Source organism: Anas acuta, chromosome 1 (genome assembly GCF_963932015.1).
Source record: "Anas acuta chromosome 1, bAnaAcu1.1, whole genome shotgun sequence".
Taxonomy (NCBI): domain Eukaryota; kingdom Metazoa; phylum Chordata; class Aves; order Anseriformes; family Anatidae; genus Anas; species Anas acuta.
This window is the reverse complement of record NC_088979.1, coordinates 54,178,492-54,198,748: the sequence shown is the minus strand read 5'-3', so window position 1 is coordinate 54,198,748 and position 20,257 is coordinate 54,178,492. Positions and strand designations below refer to the sequence as shown.

Below are 20,257 nucleotides of genomic sequence, written 5' to 3'. Positions count from 1 at the left end.
GGACGAAAAACTCTGCTGGGTTCCTGGCCAGGGGCTGCTGTCCCTGCGGCCACCCCACCCCAACAGCAGCCAAGTGCATTGCCTTCAGCCCAAGCATTGCAGCTCCTGCACAACTTCTTGTTCATCTTTGAGAAAATGAGCTTATGATGGCTGGACCAGATGACCTTGGAGGTCTTTTCCAACCTTAATGATTCTGTGAACTTCTTTCTAGCCCCTCAAATGAAAGGAGAAGCTGCTGGTTTCAACCTTGGCTCAGCAATCCTACAACCTTAGCTTTCCCGTGATCCCACCCTTGCTGCAAGTGCCTCCCACCTCTTCTTGCCCTGGTTGTATGTGGCATATGTGACACCTTCCTTGATCACCACATGCTCTTTGTTCCTCAGCCTCTCCTGGCTGCCAGAGCCAAGCCAGCCTCCTCAGCCTCTCTCTGCCTGCTGAGCACTCTTCTTCACCACGCTGTCCCCCTGGTCCAGGGCCACCAGGAGGGTGCACAGACACCTGCATCAATCCTTTGACTTCAACCCAATCAGCTCACGTCCACTTGGTTTCTCTGTTTTCTTAATTGTTCGCAGATTGGTCACTTGTTCTATCTATCTATCTATCTATCTATCTATCTATCTATCTATCTATCTATCTATCTTCTATCTACCTGAGTTATTTATTTATTTATTGGGAAACCCTTTGCTCCTGGAAGGAGTCCTGCTCCTGAAAACGCCTCCTCTTGCAGCAAGACTCTGGTGACATTCAGCTCATGCCCTGCTACCAGGAGGGATAACACACGTGCTCTCTTTTTCCTGGCTCCCCAGGGAAGTGCAACCTCTCCTTTCCAATGTTATTATCAATAACTTATAAGGCAATGCTGATTATCTGGTGCGAGCTAATCAGGCTGAAAAGTAGATTAACTATGTTAATTCACTTTCATTTAGATTTTATTGGAATTCAATCCTGCTTCAGCACTTAGCTGCTGAACTCGAATATTGCCTGCTTCAACCTGTGAGCAGACTGCGGTGTGTGGTCCACTGGTGCCCGTGGCTTTTCAGGTCTCAGGCCATGAAGGCAGGTGATGAATCCAAGGAGAGCTGAGTAAGAACAAAACTGGTGTGGCGATGTGAAAACAACCCTTCAGGACAAAAGGCTTCTGCAGACACTGATCTTTTGTTCTTAAATCCCTGGGGATGTTGCATTGAAACAGGGCAGGAGCACTCATGTGATCCTTAGCGAGGCTGCCTGTGTGGTTTCCTGCCAAGGGGCAAAAATGGGTGTCTGGGCTGGGGTTCACCCTCAGGGACAGTCACCTGAATGCACACCTAAATGTAGGCAGCCATGGGTGAGCCAGGTGTCTACACCCTCACTGTGGTTAATGGAGCCTGGAGAATGATTCAGATGACCAAAGCTGAGTGTCCACTGGAAGGTGAAAGGCATAAATTTAGGAGGCCACCATCTGGAGCTGAATCCCTCCTCTGACGGCTGATAAAACCTTCACCACCTCCAAGGGTGTTCCAAATGACGATGCCTGTAAACCCAGACATGCTGTGCGTGGACAGAGGCTTTTTTTCCAGCCAAAAGCTCATGGTTGCCCCCCACACATACACATTTACCCCATCCTTCCTCAGGCTGGAGCAGCCAGGTCTACTAGGGTCTACTCGGAGTTCCCCTACCCCCATTATCAGGTGCAGATCAGTGTCTGGGGAGAGCATCTGTGTATGTGTGTGGTCCTCTCCCCACCTCCATCTGCCAGGGCAGGGCAGCCTCGTGCAGCTTCCCTGTTTGACCGGGTGCCAGCTGAGCCACCAGGGAGGTACATTTTCCTTGCCACTGCTGCCACATCTGATCTCTGCCTGAAAACCAGCCCTCTGCACCTCCCCTCTGAGTGCAGGTAGGTTTTGTTTGCTGAGGCGGAGGGCTGCAGAGCCTGCCTTTCTGCACTGCAGTGCCGGCAAGCACATCTCACAGGGACATTTATCCCTGCTTCTGACTTTCAGGCTTCTATTTGCTCGGAGATATGAACAGAGAGACTTTTATTTCCACAATTTAACCTGTTTAACCTTGTTTGTCTTCTAACAAATCCCATTTAAGTGCTGTTCTTTTTATTTCAGTGGCTGGCGCAGAGGAAAAAGTTCATCGGGAGAGAACTCCCTCTGCTTGTGCCAGAACTCACTGAAGGAAAACAAGCCTGGGGTTTGGGCTCCAATTATTTTCATTGCAGATTGGCCCAAAGCAGTCTCAGGGCTCTTCATTTCCCTCGTGAAGCCTGTAGGTGACATCTTACAGATGGTAGCATGGGGAAGGATGGTGGCAGGGAGCAGGTGGACATCTCCAAGCACCTTGACCCATCTCCGCCCTGCCCCACAGCCACGTTGGGGTAAGGATGGTTGGGGACAGCCCGTGTGCTGGGACCACGTGTGGTGCATCTCCATGGGACAAGTCCATCCCCAGGGGAAGGGGGACACCGAGCATTTTAGGAAGGCACCCAGCTCTGTGTTGAGCACCTGGAGCAAAGGGTTTTGGGGGCATGGTGCTCCACAGCGTGCACATCGCACTCCTACAAGGCAAGAAAAGGGGGAGAGAGTGGAGGCAGGGGAGACAGCAGCCAGCTGCCTCATGTATGAAAAGATTTGCCAAGCTCCCATGGTTAGATTTAATAGCTGGGTGCTCTGCGCCCTGGAGAACAATGTAATTTATGTCATTCCCGCTAACGGGCTGGTTTGATGGTGAGGGCTTCACTTGAGTTGCCTAAAACGTTAACAAAGGGGAAAGCGAAAACAAACATGAACGCTGGAATAAAAATTATGAGGATTTTGGGGAGACTGCCAGGCACATTTTTCTAACGGTACAAAGTGGAAAGCGGCTCGTTTTGTCTATTCTAGCTCAAAGACGTGAAGCTGGAGTTAGAAATAGAAGGAAATAATTAGGCTTCGCTTTAACTTCACAAGTTGCTGGAACATAAGTCAAGTCACCCCGTTGTGCCTGAGCAGCGGAAGCGATGGTGCATTTTTTTCACTCCAAATTAATTTCCTGTTCTTGAAAAATGACTTCTTAAGCATCCTTTTTAAAGTCCTTTGGGGATGGGAACAGGAGGGGGCAGAACGGATCCAAGGGGGCCTGTCTTTCCTCCCACGTCTCGCCAACCACAGATGTGCTCTGCAGAGGGCTGCACCATCCAGGGCTGCTGTGTCCCCATGCCATTTTGTGATGTGGAGCCGGGGGAGATGGACACCAGCAAAGCCCTGCTCCCTCCCCTGGCCACAGATGGTGACCCGATGGGAGATGTGAGATGCTCAGCATCCCTCTGCCACCCAGCCAGACCCAGGTTTGCTTGCTAGTGACGGTGGCTCTTGCCACAGAGCAGCTCCCAAGCTGTTCAGATCACCTGCTCCTGTGTTTTGAGGCTGCTGAAGCACAGAGTAAACCTGAATACTTTTAGCTGAGCTTTAAAAACACCACCTGAGCATCACTTGTGGCACAAGGACAAGCACGGGGCACACAGCAGCATGCAGCCAGCACTGTGCAAACCTGCTCCCAAGAAACATCCCTTGTGGTCAGCTGGACTATACTCTGATACACTGAGCTACATATTTAACCAAATACATGTAATCTCACTGTCTGTCATCACTATTTCGGTGTATTTATTACTTTACTTTGGTTATCAAGTGGAATAAACCCCACTGCCTTGCAGCTGTGCTGTCTCCAGTTGTTTTCCCTGCTGATGTTGGAACAGGACGGTGAACGGGCTCTGCTGGGCCTGCACGACTCCCCGACTGCTACACCTCTCCCTGCCAGCCCCTTGTATCGGTCTCATCTCCAACTCAAACAACTCTCATTTTTCCACTGCTGGCAGCAGAAGTTTTGCCTGTCATTGATCCTTATCGGCCCCGTCTCTGACTCGCTTTGCTGTTCCCGATGGATGCTGCAAAATGGCACGCTAACACCTCTGCATAGTATCTCACGTGGGGGGCACAACTTGCTCAGGACGAAGCCCTGCGGTTTGTTGGTTTTCAGCTTTGCTGTCTTTTTGGAGGCTGGGTTACCAAACGCAATCGGCTGGACCCAAGCGACTTGAATTAGCATGGGACACACAGTCTGCATATAATGAATGCTTTCAAGTCATCCCTTCCCATGCACGTTTTGAGAAGGAGCTCCACCTGCCACCGTGCTATTTGTCTGGTTTTCCCAGCTGGCAGCAAAGCCGCCGGTGTTTATGAAGTTAACTGTATATTTTGCCTCCAGCCAGCCCTGCCCCGGTGCTGCTCTGCTCCAGGTCATTAACAGCTCTGTTAATCACTGCTGCCAGCCTGGTAGCAGAGCCTACCCAACTCCTCACCTCTTGCTGCATTACAATGAATCACTCCTCCCTCCCCACCCCACTTTGTCTCCTGCCTGTTTTAGTTGATAATCAGAAACATCTTTTGCCTGCTCTTGCAATTTCAGCGCCTTGAGTACCTTCACGGAGCGAGCAGGGCTGACAGATCTGACAGTGCCAGCCAGCTCCTCCGTCTGCTGGGTTTTGCTGACTAAGTCCTGGTGCCGTCAGCAACGAGGAGGGCACGCAGCCCAGCTCCAGGCAGGGCGGGGAGCGGTGGGAAGATAAACTCCTCGGCAGCTGCCTGCAGAGCAAGTAGCATGGCATTTAATCCAGGCACGGGAATGTATTCCCCATTCAGTGCTGGTGGTGATATTTCCTATGTTTACAGCCAGGAAAACAATCCGATGGCCGTCCTCGAAGGCTCGGTGACCACTTTATCTATGTTCACAAATGTCAAGGGTAGCTCATCCCATCCCACCACCCTGCATGATGCTCATGCCCGTGGAGATGAGAAGGCACACGGCACCTTCACTACCAAGCAAGCCAACCAGCAGGAGAGCTCACAAACGGGAGACTCTTAGATGCCTGCAGAATACACTCTGGAAGTGAATTTTGAATTCATGTCAAGCACTGGCACGAGGAAGTCGCTCCTAAAAAGCTGTGCTCAATCAGGGAATAGATACACCTCGTGGCCTTGCATCCAATCAGCACTGCCTGGCTGACACGAATCTCAATTAGTCACGGCGAAGCTCGCAGCAAACGTTAGACAAGCGTTTGCTGAGCTGGAAGGCTTTCACTCAAAACCTGTGGTGTGGAGGAACGGGTGAGCACGTTGTCGCTAGAAATTATCGCCAGCCTAAATGGGTAAGAAAGAGTCTGTAAGGGCTTCCCAGAAAGTGGATTTTAACTTGAAAATATTAGAAGAGTGCAATGAAACACGAAGCCCAGCTCCTGACATCCACTGAAGGACAACCCCACCAGTAGGGAGGTCAGATGGGGAGGCCATGCTCTGCTTGTGGCCTCAGAGCTTGCATCCACCTGAAAAGCACCTCCCTTCCCTTCACTGAAGACAAACTTCTTTGCAAAGTCACTTTTGCTTTGCAAAGGGAGTGTGGCACTTGCTCAGGCTGCCAGGAGCGGAGCTTTCCTGGTGGCAGCCTTCATCTACCCTGTCACAGACCAAACTGGAGGTGGCAGACAAGGCCTCATCACCAGGCCAGGTTATGTATGTGTCCCACAAGATGTGCTGCAGGACAGCATTCCTGCTTCCCACTTTGTGGGTTTTCCCTAATGTGCTGTTTGCAAAAGTGTGGGAAAAAGCTGCTGGAAGGGCATTATCATGGCCAAGGATTCCTCTCAGCCCCTGGGGCTTCCCTAGAGAGATGTCTTGAGGGATTTGTGATAAACACAAACTTTCCCTTTCCTCATGACCAAGGCCTTTAAATGACTTGCTGCTGCTGAGAGCAAAAGAGGACATTTTTCAGTGTGTCTGGTTCTCCGTTTCTTTAAATTGCCTCCCAAGTCTCACTTTACCAAAAATCAATGCAACACCCAGGATGCAGGTGCAGCCAAATCTAAGCTGCCCATGGCTCTGCTGTGGTGCTCAAGGGTCATGGCCAGCTGCTAACAATTAAAGCTGCTAAATTAAATTAATCAATATTATTAATTAAATAAATGAACCTAGAGAGAAAGCACCAGTAAAAGCTAAACTGGGATCCCACCCCATAGGACCTACAGTGGCGGGCTGTAGCACTAACTAGCAGTGGTTGCCCTCAGTCTGAGCCTCCTCTTCCTCCTTGTCCAACTCAAAAACAGGTGGGTGTAGAGCAAGCTGAATTTTATTTTTTATTTATTTATTTATTTTTTTAATTTATTTTTCTTCCTTTTTAGGAAAGAAAAAAATATTTAGAGTTTTCTTTTGTTTGTTTGCTTTTCCTTTCCTCTGGATTGCTATTCTTTCTGTGGGAAGCTTACACTCTAACTTCTCTTCTGTAGCATTTTTCCTATTGCTCACTTTCCAGCTACAAACCTCTCTGTCACCAAAAGCAGGTTTTACTTTAATGAACTTCTTCCCCATGTTTCTCCTGAGTTTTGCCTGGGGGGAGGGGGGAAGCTTGTGTCTGTCTGTGGAGTCACTCTCTCCTCAGCCCATTTGGGATATCCTGCGCGTTTTTAAACCAGCCTGTGTTGTATCTGTAGTCTGAATAATTGGCTGTAGGAAGATATACATCCCTGGGTAAGGACTGAGGAGGCTCCCAAGGGGCTTGCTATTCATCACCACGCTGCCAAACCCACCAGCTAGTTAGCTTTTACATATCAGGTTTACAGCACATTGCTCCATTTATTTTATTTATTTTCTTTTTATCTTATTTTTCGTCCATTGCTGAAGCATTCGGTATGTAGGATCAAAATATATAAAAGGAATGTGTCCCCTCATTGCTTCCTCTTTTCCAATTCACCAGGGCAGAATACAAAAACCAAGAGAAAGCATTTTATATTCCCCCATCTATTACAGTTGTGAGCAAAAATGTGCTGTTGCACACAAACGCACCCTCCTCAGTTTATAACAGCTCTTCTTAAACAATCCTAGCCAGTTTATTAAGCCTGACCTTCTCTTTTCCTGGAATCGTAAGGCTTGGCTCTATTCAGGCTGTCCTTTTCCAGGAGATTCCCCATTTGAGCACTCAAAATGCTTTGTGTCTCTCCTCACACACAGCACTAAAAGGACTGGAACACAATTGCTGTTTACCCAGCCTATTTTCGCAAGTGCAAGGCCTACAAAGCTACTTCTTACTTCACTGGGATTTTAAAGCAAGGGAAGAAGGGATATCGAAGCTGCAAGTTTTTGTAACAAACAAAAATACTGCAAACTTCATTTCCTGCCTTGTTGCCTTACGGTCTCTGTGTGCTAATACCCTCAGAAGCAGGGTGGTTCAGTGCTTTCCCAAGTCCCTTTATTTTCAGTCTAATTTTTATTGTTGCTTATTGCTACCACATCTGTGTTCATCACAGGAGGGAATGTCACTTGGAAATGTGAGGCTGGGGATCTGCTGGGCCACGGAGTGCTCCTTTGGATGAGTAACTCCCTCTGAGACTTCCCATGGGCATGAAATGAGGCACTCATTTTACTTAAGAGTTTAAAGATCATTGCTTGAGAGCATGATATCAACATAGACCAGAATATCAGTAAAGAGAAGTCAAAAAACTGTGTTTTTAGATGAATTTCCCTTCAAGAGACTGTTGGGCCGTTAAAACAAAAGGATGGTGATAAAGTTTGTGTGTGTGTCCAGATAAATTACCGATGGATCAAAGTATCAGCAGAGAAAAGGATTTCTTACTCCCAGACTTGAGCACAATATGCATGCAGAGGTGTCTCCCTGCCCTAACAGGAAAAAGAAGCTTGAAAGGAAGGACAAGCCACCTGAGATACTTTGACCTGAGGGCCCTGAGTTTAACTAACCTTTGAGACATTCAGCCAACTGCTCATTTTTTCCAAAGACCTTTTACAATAGCAGCACAGAAGGAAGAAGTTGGAAAAAATCAGTCTTCTTGGCTGGAAACTAACCTTGCTTTAACTGAGGATCAACTACTACCTTCTTAAAAACATACATTACCAAGGTTATTTTACTTTTTGACAGGCTTTCAAGATAGGCCTTCAAAAGCCTGCTTTTACCATCAGCGGCTCACCGGGCCTGGCAAGAGCACGTTAAACGCTGCTGCACTGCAATCACCAGGCGGGGAGCCATGCCAAGTTTTGCTCGATTTTTAATTTAGCTCTTCTGTAGGAGTCTCAGAAAGCCCTCTGGTCTTCATGGCCCTTCAGTTAACTGCAGGAAAACCTCCTGTTCTGCACTCAAAGCTAGTTACTGTGGTCAGCACTGGAATAGCTGACACCAAGCGATCTGCAAGTGATGCCAGTAAGTTGTGCACATTGAGGGAAATGCCCCCATCCTTTGAGGAACCTGAGATACACTGGTAGAGAGATGCTGAGAAGGAGGGAAAACATCCTGCATGCTACTCTGATACAAGGCTTGCTGTCATCTTCTGTGCCTTTGGTGACTTGTGGGTGGGCAAGTCCTGAAAACCTCCAGGCAGAGAACTGACTTCTGCATCTTGCTTAATGCTTTCCTGAAAGACACAGGATGCTTCAGATCCGGCTTGGGTGTACAGCAGGTGTGCTGAGGGACAGGGTCCAAGCATGGCCAGGCAGCGTGGCCTATGGCTTGAGTTTTGGCAACAGTGCATGGATTTTGTCACAGGAGGAGCACACCCTTAAGAAAGCCAGTCATGAGTGGTGGTGAAAGGCCTAGAGGGCAAGATGTATGAGGAGTGGCTGATGTCCCTTGGTTGTTCAGCCCCGAGCAGAGCAGGCTGAGGGGAGGCCTCATGGCGGCCTTCAGCTCCCTCACAGGGGAGCGGAGGGGCAGGCGCTGAGCTCTGCTCTCTGGGGACAGCGACAGGACCCAAGGGAACGGCATGGAGCTGGGACAGGGGAGGGTCAGGCTGGGGGTTAGGGAACGGGTCTGCACCCAGAGCGTGGTCGGGCACTGGGACAGGCTTCCAGGGAAAGTGTCAAGGCACTGAGCCTGTCAGAGTTCAAGGAGAACTTGGATAATGATCTTAGACGCATGGGCTGATCTTGGGGTTGTCCTGTGTGGAATGAGGAACTGGACTGCACGATCCTTGTAGATCCCTTCCAACTCAGGATATGCTGTGAAATACTCCCACGGTGCAATATCATTTGCACTTCACAGTGCTAGAGGCCAACAGAAGCAGGGCACTGTGCTCTGGGTCATCAAGGCACTTTGCTTTTGGTGCAACTCAGAAAAATTATTGCATCAAGCATCCTAACATCCAACGCTATGGACTCCATTATCCCACAGATCCACCTTTGGCAGCATGTTTACCTCAGCCAGTGCGTGGTTGCTTCATCAATCACATAATGGACAGAGCTGCTACAGAGTCTGTCCAAGCAAAGCCAGGGCAATGGCAGGTTTGCTCTAAGGGGATTAGAGGGGGATCTCTGCTTAATTAGTCTAAGAGGGCTGATCTCAGACATTTCTTATACAGTAAAATGAGCGACCTGGTGATCTTTGGATCAATCAATTACTGCACACACCACAAGGTGTGATACAAACAGCTCTGGCTAAGACTTGCCCATACAGAAGAAATGTGGTAGTCTGAAAGTAGTTTAGGCCCATTTAGGCCCATAGTGGTGTGTCAGGAGTGATTATTTAGCATACACTGTTCTGCAGTTTGTGATGGACACCTCACATCTAGCCCTCTGTGATGAAGAGCACCTGAAGGTTGTTTGTAAGGAAGATGCAGGTTTAGGTGATTACATAGGCAATTAAAATAGCTGTGTATTTCTAAACTTACCAAGTCCCAGCTGTGGTCTGCAGCAAAGCTTTGCTAAAGACGCTGAATCTATCAGCTGCTGCAATGCTAATCCAGCTTTCTTGGTGCTTGCAGCACCACTGTTGGAGGGTACCACTCATCACCCAGCACAATTACTGTGTGGTAGACATCAGTTGTTAATGCATTTCTTTGCAGGGAGACTTGCATGCGGAGGAGAAAACAATTTTATTACCACCCTTAAGCCCAGTGAAAACCAGCTTTCATAATCTTTCTATACTTGATCAGAGATCTTTATGGATAATTTTGATATTGCCATCCAAAGTCAATGAGCAGTCAGAAACCCTTGTATTTTCCCCTGTAAGCCTACCCCTTTCTTTCCTCTTTATTCACATTTATAGGTGACGAACAGTAGCAGAAACTTTGTTGCAGATACCTGGATGAGGAAATGGGAATAGGCTTTATTTTCTATATTGTTTGTTTGGGTTTTATTTTTTATTTTTATTTTTTTGGTGGTGCGGGTATTTTTTAAACTTTAGGCCAACATGCCAAAAATAAGAAAAAATGGAAAATCTTAACAGGAGGCAGCATTACAAACTTTTCCAAAAGAGGGGTCTTCAGTTCTTGGAAAACATTGCCATTTATAAGCAAGTGAGCTCTATGTATAGTTTCAGTGATCCATAGGCTCTCTGTTCATTTCTGAGAGCAGGGGATAAGCAGCTTCTGCCATCAGCGTTTGCTTCCAGAACAGTTTGCTAAAACATGTCTGCGAAGTGTGAAGTCAAGACAATAAATAAAAAGGAAGGAGAAAAAAAAAAAGGTGCATGTATAGGGGAAGAAGGGAAGAATGTCTCTTCTAATTGAAAATAGTTGCTTTCCACATGGGAAAAAATTTTTTTTGCCACCTGGGAAAAAGATGCTCATCCAGTGGCAGAGGTAGCCCTGTTGCTATTCTTTCTCTATACTGACAAATATGATGTTTTTGCCTTTTTTTTTTTTTTTCTAGACAACCCAAAGAGCTCCAAGACTGGAGTTGCCACTGCTTGATGGGGAGAAAATATTATTACTCTTCAGACTTCCTGTAAATGTGAAAAGTGAACCAGAAAATAAGCATTTTGATTTAGATGTGAAGCAGACATGGAAGACTCCTCCCCAGTTATCTCAAAGTGTGTCTCCAAGTGGATGTTGTCCTCCTGAGTGAAGGATGCCCACGTGATGGATCAACTCCCTCATTAAAGGCAGAAATCAGGGATAATCTGAGTAAACCATCATGCATAGTGGAGCAAGTAAACAACATGCTGCGAGTGCACACCCACACTTAATGGTCTTTAACTGTTTGAGTAAGCAAGTTCCCAGAAATAGCTGCAAATACCACCTTCATCAAGAAAGGGTGCTTGAGTTTATCTTATGAGAAGTTGCCACCTCTTAGGAAGACTTCTGGAAAATCTTGAATCTTCACAGCTGCATCTTTCCCTGGTAAATTAAGCAGAACCAGCAGAGGTTTTATCTCCTTCCAAACTGTAATAGAAATTCAACAGGGTCACCCTCCCTGGAACAAATCTACAGTAGAGCCACAAAGGAAACAATGTGAACTTCAGCTAAAATTGACTGAGAGAAACACACAGGCCTTTACAGACTCTTATCCCATTACAGCAGCACCAGCACAACTCCTGAGGCTTAGTGGAGAATTTGAGAAGAGCATTGCTCTGTTTTGCATTGAAAGTCCTCATTCGTTCACTTGCTATCAGTCAGACACTTGTTTGTCATCCTTTTTGCTTTGCAGAACCCCATCTTCTTTGATTGATCAATTACTTGTGTTCCCGTAATCAAAATCTCATACGGAAATACTGTAAAGGTTAATTTATCATTGCCTTAATTTAAGAGAGCAAGACTTAATTTAGGAGAGCAAAAGCTGTTTGAAAGCTTTTCCTGTCCCAGTGTTGGTCATGAGCCACAGGGCAGGTTATGTTCACCTCCTCAGACCAGGCCTCTACCCCTGGGGTTAGTGAAGTCCACCCCCAAACCTTTCCTAGGGGACCTCACTGTCAGCAAGCCCTATTTCTGCTTCTTCAGCAAGATACGTTAAGATATATGGCTGGGAATCCTCCCTGCTGAACGGTGTCATCCTACTCTTTCCCACTCTATTTCTCAGCTCCCACCCACTGCATATAAATACATACCGCCCTCCCTAGCAGCTTCTCTGCAGATCCTTCATCCCAGCTAGTACGAGGCCGCCTGCTCCTTGCCTTCAATCCTTCCCTCACTCTTCCTCCAAGGAGAAGCAGCTTTATGCTACCAGCAGCAGAAAGACTTGCGACATCGCTTGCTCCAAGCACTGAAAAAGAGTGGGAAGAAATTGCTTCGCTCAGCAGTTTCCATTCCAGGATGAACGCTCACATGCACTGTGCAAGGTGCCTTGTGCCCAGAAGTTACTATAAATGAACTACAAAGGGCCAAAAGCATTGCCTGCGGCAGCTGAAGACTCTGGATGCCAACTTCTAACTTGCTTTGTACTGACTAAAGTGCACCCCACCCCCTCAGTAGCTTATAAATATGTCCCAAGACAGTGGTTTTAGGGTAATTTCCCTATGGTTCAAACCAGAAAGGTGCCAGATCTTAAACTATTTTAAAGAATTTTGCATATGCAGAATGATGCATCTTCCTTTGTTTTATCCTGAGAAACAACCGAACCATTTTACTTAATATACCGGATTACAGCATTTTTATTTTTTTATTTTTTTAAATGTTCTCAGCTGTAGGAGGTGTGTTTTATTTTTCTAAACTGTTATACAACAGGAAAGATAAGGTGACACGTCTCAGGTATTTGAGGATAACATTTTTCCTTTGGTTATTGAACTGTACAAGGACTCTAAAAGAATGAAAAATCCATTTATGTAGAATATTTTCCCACTACTGTATCAAGGCAGCTTTATATCTCTTTCAGATAGAAGAAATTTTTTTGTAGAATGCTGCTTTTTGAGATCCAATTCTCTGATACAGCTGCCTTTACATTACTGTGTTAGTGCAGGAATACTTACAGACTTGGTCAACCATACAGGCTGTACTTCTCCCCTTGTGCTTACCACTCTCTCCATCGACCTTCATTATTAACAATCTTTCAGCTGTATGTGTTCACCTCCAGGCAGATCCATCTCCGCTCCCACCTCCCTTTTCCATCCTTCAGCAGGATTCCTCTGTGGCTGCAGGACCTCTCATGCACTCCTTGGAAGAGCAGGCAAGCATCGTACCCAGTTGCCTTCACCCGTGGGCACCGTACCGTGGAAAGTTTGCAATAAATTCTCAGTGATCCCCAAGCTGTTTCATATTCAAGTCAAACCAAAACGTGCGTGCTTGTAAGTACATAGAAAAAAAAACACCTCTATCAAAGCAGGATGAAGATTTGCTGTTTTAGTGATTCCAGTACCACACGGTGTCTGGTTCACGGGAATATTGCTCCCCTGCCACCCACTTGCAACCCAGCCTCTGAACGCAGCCTCCCGTCTGAAAGTCAGCGTGGGCTGTGCCTGCTCCGTGCCCAGACAGAGCTAGAGGAACGCCAGTTCCTGCTTCCACGCCGCGTTGGTTTCGCTAGGCAAATAGGCACAAAGTCTAGCAAAGCTTGCACAGCAACAGCTCTGAAGGCTGCTAGGCAGTCCAGCCACTCAGACAGGGCTTTTATGGTCATTCTTCAAGCAGAAGTGCTGTTTAAAAATGTTAAGAGGCCACATGATGAACGTAATGTGGGAGCTGAGGCAAAGAAAAAAATAAAAGTAAAAAATCTTAGCACTATGTTAAACTCATGCAGTACTTTCTATCTGCAGTGTGAGAAGACAGAAAGTAGTGCAGCTAGATCCAGTAAGACTGATACCTGTGCAAGATAGAAAAGACATTTATTTTCAATCAAAACATTTTACAAACCTTTCGCAGAGGCAGCTAGCTTCCTGCACAAGCTAAAAGTAAAAAAATGAAATAAAAAAAGAGGATTCAGGGAAGGCATAAGAGCAAAACATTCAAAGATTTCTAGTTGTGTTTGTAAAGAACATGTTTCACCAACTTTTTTTGAACTCTTTAGAAGAGCCCAATGAATTCCTGTTGTCTCTGTATAGCTATCTTCTTGGGCAAAAAGAAATTAATAAATGAACAGTATGGCAAGAACCCATCCACGTAAGCTCCCCTGGAACTGTTTTACAGAATGAATTGGCATATCAGAAGCACAAAAACAACAGTTTGTGCCAGCCCTCTATACTAACCATAGAACCAGGAGCTTTTAAGATGTGCCAGCCTCAGGCTTCGTGTTCCTTATGGCACGCATGACATGAAAGCAAGAGAGCATCAAGCACCCATCATTACTGAGAACAGCGCATTTTAGTGATACTGGCATGACCAAAATGTAACTGCTGATCAATGCCAATTAGCTAGAATAATCCTGTTAGCATTAGCTCAACTGTTCATTTATCTCTGCAATGCTAATTGTGTTTGAAGTTCTTTCTAACACTGACTCCTTTTGTACTGCAATGAAAGCCTGCAAAAACACTCATCAATTGAACAGCTGATATAGGGAACGATCCCCTTTGTAACCCTTTGTAATCCTCAGTGTTATAAAAGTCCCACTGGATATTGATTGTACCATATATTGACCAAGTTCATGCATTGTTTTAATCTGTTTTACAGGAACTATCATCCTTCTGCCATAACAAGATATGTATCTTATCAAATACCAAGTCTTGATGATTGTTGTGAGTGTATATTCCTCTAAGAAAACAAACAAGAAAACCCCAAACCTTTGCTTTGGTTCATTATCAAGCATTAACTTAAATCACAACACGCATCCATCTGTTAAAATGAAAATATATTCTTTCTTATTGCTTCTTAATTTGTACTAGAAGAGCATTTTGGCAAAAAATGCCTTGCTGAATCCCAAAATAATTGACAGCATGTTTGAAATGACTGGGCAGCTCTTGTTATTAGCTTTGGATGAACTTTATGACCAAACCAAAATGGACAGTACAGAAAATCCAAGGGCAGTTTCATTAAATAAATTTATTTGTTAAAATAATTTAACTCCAAATACAACTGCTGAGTTTGCATTGAGTTCTATGTACAATTCTTGTTTTATTTGAAACATCAAGGTTTAAACAACTGACATTGTTACAAAACAAACTGTTGCCCCATTTTATGTTGCCAGTTGTATTAGAGCTCAACAATTATCTGTGAAATACATTAATTCACCTCTGGGAAACTCCAAATCAACAGCGTTACGCCTGGTTCCAGCACCCACTTCAGTCTTTCTTCAAACCCTGATCAAGAATTAACAGATGCACAACAATGCAGATAAAGCCTCCTGCAGTTGTCCAACATTTGCTTTTGTCGCGGAGTTTCACGATTAAAGCCTAGCCAGTGCTTGGACAGCACACTGGCAAAAAAATAAAAATAAAAAACAAAATAAAAAACAAACATGCACAACCCCCCCCCAACCAAATGGCTGACATCTTTAGGCAACATTCTATACAGGAAAGCAAATACCAGTAGTTTTCCCACAGAAAAGTAATGGCAACTGTAGCACTGGGGTTAGGGAGAGGCTAGAACCAGAACAGAAGTCATCAAATTGGTTTGATGCTTTGAAGGGGGGGGCGAAAACCAACAACAACAACAAAAGCAACTACGTGTAATACTCGAGATCTGATTCCCGTTTTGTTTGTTTGCTTGGACCAGTTTCTTGTGTGCATTTTTAAGGGAAAGAGGAAACAGTTGCTATCACTATCATCGCTTAAAAGAATAAAAGTTGCAACATTATATATATATATATAAAAAACAAAACAACAAAACCACAATAAAACAGGAGAAATGCTGTCTTTGTAGAAAAGGACAAAGCTCTACAAGGACAGCCAAAGGAAAAAGCGGGTCTTTGGAACAAATCATAACGTTTTAAGGCATGTTATAAGAAACTTTCCAATACTATAATTGGTAATCCGATCAGGGCACAAATTAAACACCGACCAATGACTCCCACGGGGCGGCCACAAAAGCGCCGTGTGGCTCACTCAGCTGCGTTTCTGCTACCCCTGGATTTTGGAAAAAATCTCTTGTCAAGTGCAACTGTCATTGATTCAAGCTCCACTACCTTCACGTTAGTGGAAATACAAATAGTGCATAACTACTTCCTCGGAATTACACGAAAAAAAACAACACAACACTTACGCTTTTCCCCCCCGCTGTACTGCACGGTGGCATACACAGCCTAGGTTTTTGAAGACGTGAAAGTGTACTGAAAAAAACAAGACTGGGAAAATATTGTCACTGATATTTTCTGTAAGGAATTGTACTGTGCCATTTTTCCTACGTTAGATCCGTTTCACAATATGAACTCCACATATTGTACTTTATGCCATTTTGTGGTCAATTAACAATTTCCAAGGTAAGATTTTTAATACCTCCGTAAATAATGTTGCATAACGTGCACTTCGCACTTCCAATTAAGCATTTTTGATTTTTTTTTTTGAGTGCTTATACAGTGGATCTCACGCTGACAAGCTATTTGGCAATTTGTGCTGCTCAATAATCCATTTCCCAGTCTAGATTTCCTAAAAACTGTCACTAAAGCAAGACTTCAGCTGTTGAATTGATCTTGCTTCAGCACGGTGGCTGCCACGGCGGGCGGGGGGGAAGAGAACATTCATACCATCTAGTTTAGGCATAGAAGCTGTGGACCCAAACTAAAAGCCTACGTTTGCTATATAGTCAATGGAAAGAGGTAGGTGCCTCTAGGAGGGCGATTCGGAGCACCCCAAAACGGGCATTCAGATGCCAGAAATAAATGGTGTGAATACCTCTCGAAGAGAAAGAACAAAGCGCGGTAACAAAAGCTCCGTAAGGTAGACATTGGGGGGGGTAGGGGGGGGAAAAGGGCTACATGAACTTTCGAGTAAGGCGTCATTTTGTGTGACATCTAATGCCCTTCCAGACGTTGGCGGTGGAAAGGTTTTGAAAGCTTAAGGGCAGAGATGGCCAGTTCTCTTCCGTCAACATGATCTCCTTTGTTCACCATCCACCGAACTACAAGTTAAAACGTTAAGAACACGTATGACAAATCTGCAAAGCGTGTTGCACTTCAGTTTCCTGTGTAGAAGATGAGAGCATTTTAGGCAGTTCTGCAGATGGAGGCAAAACTCTCGAACCTAACTCCAATTACAGCATTTCTAAGGGCCATATACACACGCACGTACACACTCAACACACACGCACACCCCAGCACCCCTGTTTGCACTCGTTGAAACACAAGGAACTACACTGTTACTGCACAAGATTGAAAAACTAATGAATGCATGGTGTTATTTAGACCACAGGCTCAGTGACTGTATTTTTATGGCCAATTTTACCTATAAAAGATCCAGCTCAAGACAATCTCTCCAGCATTTAAAATCTAAACATTGTGATTGAAAACTTTTCTATACTTTGATTGTAAGACTTCAGAATAGGTATTTCTGTGCCATTAGTCATGCAAATGATAAATACTTCACTGCTATGAAACTAGCAAGCCAGAGCTCGAGCATCCTTTCAAAATAAAACATTTGCTCCCACCATTTAACACTCCAATAATTGGGGAAACCTTTGAATAGTGTGTCAGGCAATTAAAGAGCCATTTCCACGCTCACCTAAGGAATTATAACTGCAACTATTTCACCTCTGAACCAAATGATTTCAGGTGGTTATCCAATTTGCGTTTTCAATATTAAAGCTACGAAAGAGCAAACGTGATTTTCAAAGGTTAGTTAGGGATCACACCAGAGAACATAGCCCTTCAAGGCAAGAAAAACTGTTGTCTTCAACAAACTTAAAAATGCAGGATGTTCATACTGTCCCATGAGGTTTCTGCAGAAGGGAACATATGGATGCAACATGGCTTAATTTTCCTTACAAGATGGTACTAGTTAAACTATTAAAGTGTTCCTTGTTAGTAAGGCTCAGCAATTTTTTTCATCACAGTTGCTTCCTCCTGGTTCAGTAAAGTGATAAATAAAGATGCTTCCTGCTTTGTAAACAGAGGGTTTGTTTGGCTTTTTGCAGACCAAAACCTGAAGCGATCCTCCATTTCTGAGCAGCAAAACAAAAGATTCAAAACATTCCCATGCCGTACTGTTTCTTCACCTGCCACTTCTTTTCGGATCTTGCCTCTCGTTTCACACACCGATGGCAATGTCTTCTGTTTCAAGATGTGGGATAAAGTGTTGAAATAATAGCATCACTTTTTGAAAAAAATCCGAACTTATATAGGTCTCTGGTAACCTCTTCCTCTAACACTGTCAGAAGTTCAGGTGAAATCAACACATTTGACTGAACGAACTTGGCCACAAGTGATAGCGCACACCTGAAGCACAGCGGTTTGAAAGACTTGGCTCTCCTTTTGCGCTCCTGCTAGACGCCAATGGTCTTCAGAGATGATTTTCTCCACTGCTTCTGTTTCCCATTTCCAAAGGGTTTCTAACTTCTTCGGAAACGGTGGCTGTTGTTGCCGTGTGATGTGACAACGCGCGTACGCTCAACTGGAATGACCCTGTAGATCAACTGGCTATGCCATAAAACTGCAGGTGCTCAAAGGGAAAAACGGGTGAGATGTGGTCATTTAACCCAATTATATATCCAGAGTCAGTGATTGACTTCCAATGCTCAGCTCTGAGTTAATGATGCTACTTCACTACAGATGTATTTCAAGTGACCCACAAACCAGGAAGTGAAGTAGACAGTTTTACCACCTTACAAAATTTCTGCAAATCAAGTCCAGGTTAGGTCATTTTTAATGCTATTGTATATTACATGCAGAACAGCATGGATCATCTTTGTCTGGCTGTGCTGCATAGTTCATTTGTCTAACAATTTCCGCAAAGAGCTCATCCACCATTGTTTTACTTTTAGCAGAGGTCTCCATAAAAGGGCAGCCCCATTCTTCGGCTAAGGCTCTGCCTTCGTTCGACGACACTTCTCGCTCGCTTTCCAGGTCCACTTTATTACCAACCAGAATTACTGGCACTTTCTCATACCTGCAGTTTAAAAAAAAACAACAACCAAACAAAAAGAAAGCAGCAATCGTTATATTTCAAAAGAAACAGCATTTGAAGATGTAAACACCTATTTATGAACAGTATAGACCCAACAAGAAAGGCAAGTTTGGACAATGTGAACATTCTACGTTGGAAAAAAATGCTTTGCATATTTTGCACCATTTGTTGCCCATCTCTTTCCCCCAAAACTTCCTTAAAACTCAAGGGAGTTCTTCCTCCTCTGAATGTTCTTCATCACCAGGAAACCTGCCCACTATTACCTTTTCTACGTTGTTAATCTCAGTTAGGGTGCAAGAACAGGACCGTGGTGCTACCCTCTCTCCGACATTACATCTTCCTTCTCCCTGAACAGGTTTCACATTGCATTTCTTGCTTGCGATAAGGAAGATGCATCACTCCCCCTTTTCAAAGGTACATCTACCTTCAGTTAATGCACATGGAAATCTCGGGTGAACAATAAATGGGAGAACACCAAAGTGCCAGTAAATTCATTTGGAATTCCAGGCAGCCCCCTCCAAGTCCTGTCTACACACAGAAGTATTATATAAAACCAGGCATTAGCTAACGCAGAAGATACAGCTTTTCCCTGCAGCATTCACATCATTATATGAGTTACACAAGCTGAAAAGAAAATTAAGTACCAGGCAATGCTATCACAGTTCTGCTTCATCACCAACTTGGACAACACAACAGATCATATAAGCTTTGAAGGAATTTATTACTTTGAACCTCTTCGTGAGGGGATCCTTGTCATTTTTATTATTATTATTATTTTAATTAAAATGCCTATCTTGTTTTTTTCCCCCCATCCTCACATGCATAAAACCCTTCTTTAAACATGGATCTCAGCAAGTCTTTAGTCAGGTTTTAAATTTACATATTTGACATAACAGAGAAGAAAACACTGGGCCTATTTCCAAAATGCTTTTACACTGGTTTTCTCATAAAAGCAACGAGGACTAAGAGAAGAAAAGATTATGGTTTTTAACACTTGAACTAAACTAACATCCAAGAGAAACAAGATGGTTGGTTCCCTCCTAATCTAAACCCAATTTTCTACTTTGTATTAGCTCAGCAGTGCTGTTCTGAGTCAAACAATTTGAGCCAAGACATCCATTGCTAACATGTGCAGCAGTTTAAGATGTTACTGTCCTAAAGCCACCTATAATAACTTATTTATCCTTCTCTTCTTTCTGCCTCCCAGGCAGGGCAGCAGAACGGAGCTGGTGCATGTGGTTCCACAGCTTGGTGTGACCCAGCAATGGTGATGAAATTTGGCTGTCGAGACTCTGCACAGGAACAGGGAATCTACGTGTTCCTGTCGACTCGATCCCAGAGTCAAAGGATAAAAGTACAGTAACTTCTCACACCAACTCAGTATCTGAAATTGGTCCAACTATGTCATCAGATGCACGTGAAATTCTAAGCTTTATAATGTGTCTTCTCTGAGAACATCACTTAATCCAGAGTCTAAGGCTGTGGTCAGTAACTGTAGAGGATTCCCCTCACTTTTTCACCATTTATCCTATCCTCGTTTACGACC

The 20,257-nt window shown here is 44.5% G+C and overlaps 1 protein-coding gene and 1 long non-coding RNA gene across 2 annotated transcripts in view; one reads left to right on the top strand and one right to left on the bottom strand.

Annotated features, from left to right (window-relative positions):
* The first annotated feature begins 5,995 nt into the window (after window positions 1–5,995).
* LOC137854207 (uncharacterized) lies at window positions 5,996–15,108 on the top strand. Its single transcript, XR_011095016.1, has 2 exons — window positions 5,996–6,118; window positions 10,665–15,108. It is a non-coding gene; the product is annotated as an uncharacterized lncRNA (long non-coding RNA).
* The window catches only part of RAP2A (RAP2A, member of RAS oncogene family), a 30,273-nt gene continuing 24,695 nt past the window's right edge, over window positions 14,680–20,257 (bottom strand). Inside the window, exon 2 of the mRNA XM_068677331.1 lies at window positions 14,680–18,693. Within this exon, the coding sequence (XP_068533432.1) occupies window positions 18,456–18,693 (238 nt within the window). The 3' untranslated portion in view covers window positions 14,680–18,455. The remainder of the gene's footprint in view (window positions 18,694–20,257) is intronic.